The following is a 4,296-nucleotide window of genomic DNA, read 5'->3' on the forward strand; positions in this document are numbered from 1 at the left end:
TGACATCCAATGTATGCAAACATAGAAAGACTGCTCTCAGTTATTACCCTGCATGCCTATGGATGAATTGGCACTGAGAGACAATTTCTTCCTTCTTGTGCCAGGTTTATTTCAGATTTTTCACCCAATCATTCTCCTTGCCACTATCAGGTTGTGAGCATTTATTGCCCATCAGATCCCATGCAGACAGTACCCCTCATGCAGGATAAAATGCTGGCAGCATGAGATTCTTCAGCTACTTCAGTCCTGCATTTTGCATGGCCCTAGAAGCCACCTTTCTCCTCCCTAGCACTGCTCTTAGCCTGGCTGGGCAAGCCTGATGCCCCTGCTCTCCCCGGCAGGACACATGCCTTACCTGTAAATGATGTTTAAGGAATGCAGGTACCCAATTGCACTAGCAACTTCTGCAGCATAGAATCGAGCCCGTGGTTCACGGAAGCAGCGCTCCCTTTGCAAGTGGAAGAAGAGCTACGAACAAATAAGGTTAATCATTTCTCTAAAAAACTGAAGGATACCTGGAGCAAGCCTGAAAGAGCTACTTGAGTGAAAATCAGTTGGCAGCAAGTGGCACATGAACAGCACCAAATAAAGCCAAAACAAGTGACTTTAAGCAATTTCTGGAAAGGTGTTTAGATTGCTTGTTTTGTCCTCCCTCTTATGTCACCATCTCACTTAATTCATTGTCCCAAAACTAGTCATCTGCTGATCTGGTTCTCTGGTGAGCAAGTTTTCCATCTTGCTACAAGCCCCAGGCTGTAGTATGGCCATGAAGAGTGGTACCTACACAGAGCTGAGCCCACTAGTACCCCTCATATGAGCTAGACTCAGGCAAGACATCCATGTTCACACTATCATCCTGCCAGTTTCAGACAGCACAGAAAGCTGAAGAGAAGCTTCTACAGGACATGAAAAGAAGTGTGATACTGCAATGGAACCACTCGAGCACTAGACTGGAATGCAGACCTGGCCCACAAGCGGGTTTTGCCTAAAGCTCATAAACATCAACATTTGCCATAGCCTCGATCAGATTTTAAAATGCTGCTAGCACATGTTTTTCTTAGTGTTCTTGCCTGAGGAATTATCTGACAGGTCATATCCAGCAAGATCTTCACTCAACTTACACGTGAGATAGCATGGCAGCCACCCCAGCTGGTCCTTGCGTTGGCAACATTTTACTTCAACATAATCATCTTCTGACAAGAAGCAGTTTTAGGCAATAACACGACATGTTTGGGAAGGGCCACACAGAGGATTAAAATAAAGCCTGTATGTGCACTCACCTCTCCCCCATTCACATAGTCAAGCACAAAGTAAAGCTTCTCCGAAGTCTGGAAGGAGTAATGGAGTCCCACCAGGAAGGGGTGCTTGACGTTTTTCAGGAGCACGTTGCGCTCTGCCATGATGTGGTTTTGCTATCAAGAAGCAGGCAAGGCGTTAGAGTTTCAGGTAGGGGTCCAGTGCAGTCTGCCTTATGGTCTCACTGCTGTTTAGAAAGCAAGTAGAAGCTGGGAGTTCTAAAGGGGGCATCTTTGCCCCAGAAAGGGAACCACTCTCTCTAACCCAATAATTCTCAGTTGCTCCCCATTTTCTCATGGCTGAAATAAATCCATGTTTAACACAACTTCTCTATGTGAATGCTCACTCAGCCATGAGATGCCCCAACTGCACTACCAGGATTGCTCCCACACTGACCACTCTTCACAGAAGTAGCCAAGGAGAGCAGACATACCTCTTTTTTCTTCAGGATGGCTTTCTTGTGCAAGACTTTCACAGCATAAAAAGTCCCATCACACTTACGTTTGGCCAGCAGAACCTGCAACAGAGGGGCCCAGTCATAGGTTTCAATCTCACCTTCTGCCACTTGGTTGGTGTTTCCTCACTGGATCACTCAAACACAAGTGATTATATGAAGAGTACTGCTCCAGAGGGTCAGGTACAAACTTTTAAACCAAGATCCAGCACTTTATCATTGCCAGAAAAAGGCATACAACATCTCCACATACCTCATACCTAATAAAGTGTTTGGACCATTTGGTGACAGTCCCATTTACAGTGGATCCTTGCTACCTCACAAGGCACAGATTTGTCTAGAGAGCTTAAACTTCAAACTTGTTCAGCTAGCAAATTTTAAATCAAGTACTGTTCCTCACCACAACCACCCTGAGCTTAACACACCTTACATTTCTGTTCTTAGAGAAGCTGCAGGACACTCAAAGTAAGAATGGACTATGAAAACCCTATCCCAGGTCTCAGGCCAAATTCCTCAGGAGAGGTGCAAGCAAAGGACACAACTACAAACTCTTTCAGCAAGGAAGTCTCTTTCCATGCTGCCTCCAGAAAGCTGCAGCCCACCTGTACAAATCCACTTACTTTTCCAAAGCTTCCTTTGCCAATAACCTTCAGGAAGTCAAAGTCTGTTGGCTTGGCACTGTTGGGCAAGAATGAAGCAAGTTAATGTTTCTGGGAGAGAAACATGCGACAGCAACACCACCATCGCAGCAGAGTTCCTTTGTGGAAACATGAGTGTTTGTGAAAGGGATTAAAGGGCACTGGACGGGTGACCCTCGCTCCCAGCAAGCAGGGTTTCACACTGTGTCAGTCGGTGCGCTCAGCAGAGGATGAACAACCCACACACTGAACACAGCAGCGGGTGAAAGCACCCATCAGGACCAAGTTGCACCTTTACAGGGGACACAGCTTATCCCCATTTCTAGAGAGTCTGGGAACCAGCAGTGATGAGGAAGATCTTCCCTTACTACCTTTCAAGAGGGGTGGGACAAGAGACTGCAGACAGGGACAGGAGAGGATGATTACAAGAGGGACCAGCTACAGCTGAATGTCCTGAAAGCTGGTGAATGGGTGATGCACACGGTGTTAAAGGCCAAGTAATGTAATTGTTAAAAATTTTGCAGACACCACCCACGCGAGACAGAGGAACCAAGTGCATTCCCCCACCAGATCTCTTCACTGCATGCTCCACACCCTACCTGGCTTTTGCAGGGAGCTTACTTTGGGTTAGCAGAAGGTCCAAGGTTGATGTTGTCAGTTGGTGTTGGAGGCTAGAGAGGATAACAATAGTATTAGTTACAAAGACCTTGCTGCAGGTTATGCTTTCTCTTCCTCAGCACAGCATCCCTTGCACAGAGCCTTTGAGAAAAAAACTCATCAGCAAAAGACACAGTGGACTCTCAGGTAAAGTAAGTGATGGGGAAAGGGAGAACAGAGCTATGCACAGCTGGAGGCTGTACTGAGCTGGAGTCTCAACCCATACTTGCACAGAGTAAGGAGCCAAGCAGTCTTAGTACTCTTTGGCTTGAGGCTTTCAAGATCTGCTGTGCTGCCACAGAAGAAAGGCACTGTGTAGCTCACCACAGCACCAAGACAAGGTGCTCCCCACTACCTGTGCTAGGCAAGAAGCATGTACACAGCTCTGAGACATAGGAGCACTTCTGCAGCAGGACATCAGCATCCCCTCAACCTTGCAGCCCTCTGCCCACCCCCATTAACCCCCAGATCTGCCAGGTCTGCAGCCTTGGAAGTGGCCTTATGCACACCTAGCACTACAGGGGGGCTCAGCCCCCATTCCAATGGGACAGGGATACATTATATAGACACACGCAGCCTTCCTACTATTCTTGTTTCCCAGAAATCTTCCCCTCCCCAAACTCTGGGAGCATTATGCCTTGTCCAAAAGGCTACCCAGCATCATTCACAGGGACAAAGCAGCAGTAAGCTGCCTCCTTGCCTTTCTCCTACAGGCCCCAACCCCTCTCCATCCCAGTGGTGAGGACTTCTGGTCTCAGAGCCATGATCTCACCTGGGTGCTTTTGTCCGGGCTCCGAGAACGATCCATTAAAAAAGCAACTCGTTCAGCACTTGGAAAAAGAAGAACCAAGTATTGAAAACTAAATCCAATAGAGATGCAGCTTCATACCATTGAGTTGACAGGGACCAGCACAGGCCCCAGTGCATCACAGGAGACCACAACAGAGTTTCCCAGCTGCATGGGGTAGCACTGCATGGGGAGAAGCAGGGACAGTGGGGGCACACCAGCAGGAGTTTGGGAAAAAGATTCCTGGGTGCATGAGTGATTTCAACAAGCACTAGCATATTAAACACCACAGTTAGCCCACAGTCTGCAATAGCAGAAACCAGCCAGGGCACCAACACGTGAAGACTAACAGAGCCCCAGTATCAGGGCCAGACAAGGTTGCAGCCCTCCTGGCCATGGCCAGGCCCCTCCCGAAGCAGATGCAGCCCCCACCTCACTGCATAAGGATGCTGCAGCACCCAGCC

The 4,296-nt window shown here is 48.1% G+C and overlaps 1 protein-coding gene across 1 annotated transcript; it reads right to left on the reverse strand.

Annotated features, from left to right (window-relative positions):
- Positions 1 to 355: 355 nt before the first annotated feature.
- Positions 356 to 3,853, reverse strand: LOC104514863 (serine/threonine-protein kinase Sgk2-like; the record flags this gene model as incomplete). The annotated part of the gene is made up of 6 exons (XM_010158660.1): positions 3,818 to 3,853; positions 3,010 to 3,059; positions 2,371 to 2,428; positions 1,730 to 1,813; positions 1,281 to 1,412; positions 356 to 468 (listed from the first exon to the last, which is right to left on the reverse strand). Coding segments are annotated over exons 1-6 (473 nt in total), but the record flags the coding sequence as incomplete, so codon positions are not given.
- Positions 3,854 to 4,296: the final 443 nt, after the last annotated feature.

The sequence above is a fragment of the Eurypyga helias genome, unplaced genomic scaffold (genome assembly GCF_000690775.1).
Source record: "Eurypyga helias isolate BGI_N326 unplaced genomic scaffold, ASM69077v1 Scaffold49709, whole genome shotgun sequence".
In the NCBI taxonomy this organism is placed as follows: Eukaryota; Metazoa; Chordata; class Aves; order Eurypygiformes; family Eurypygidae; genus Eurypyga; species Eurypyga helias.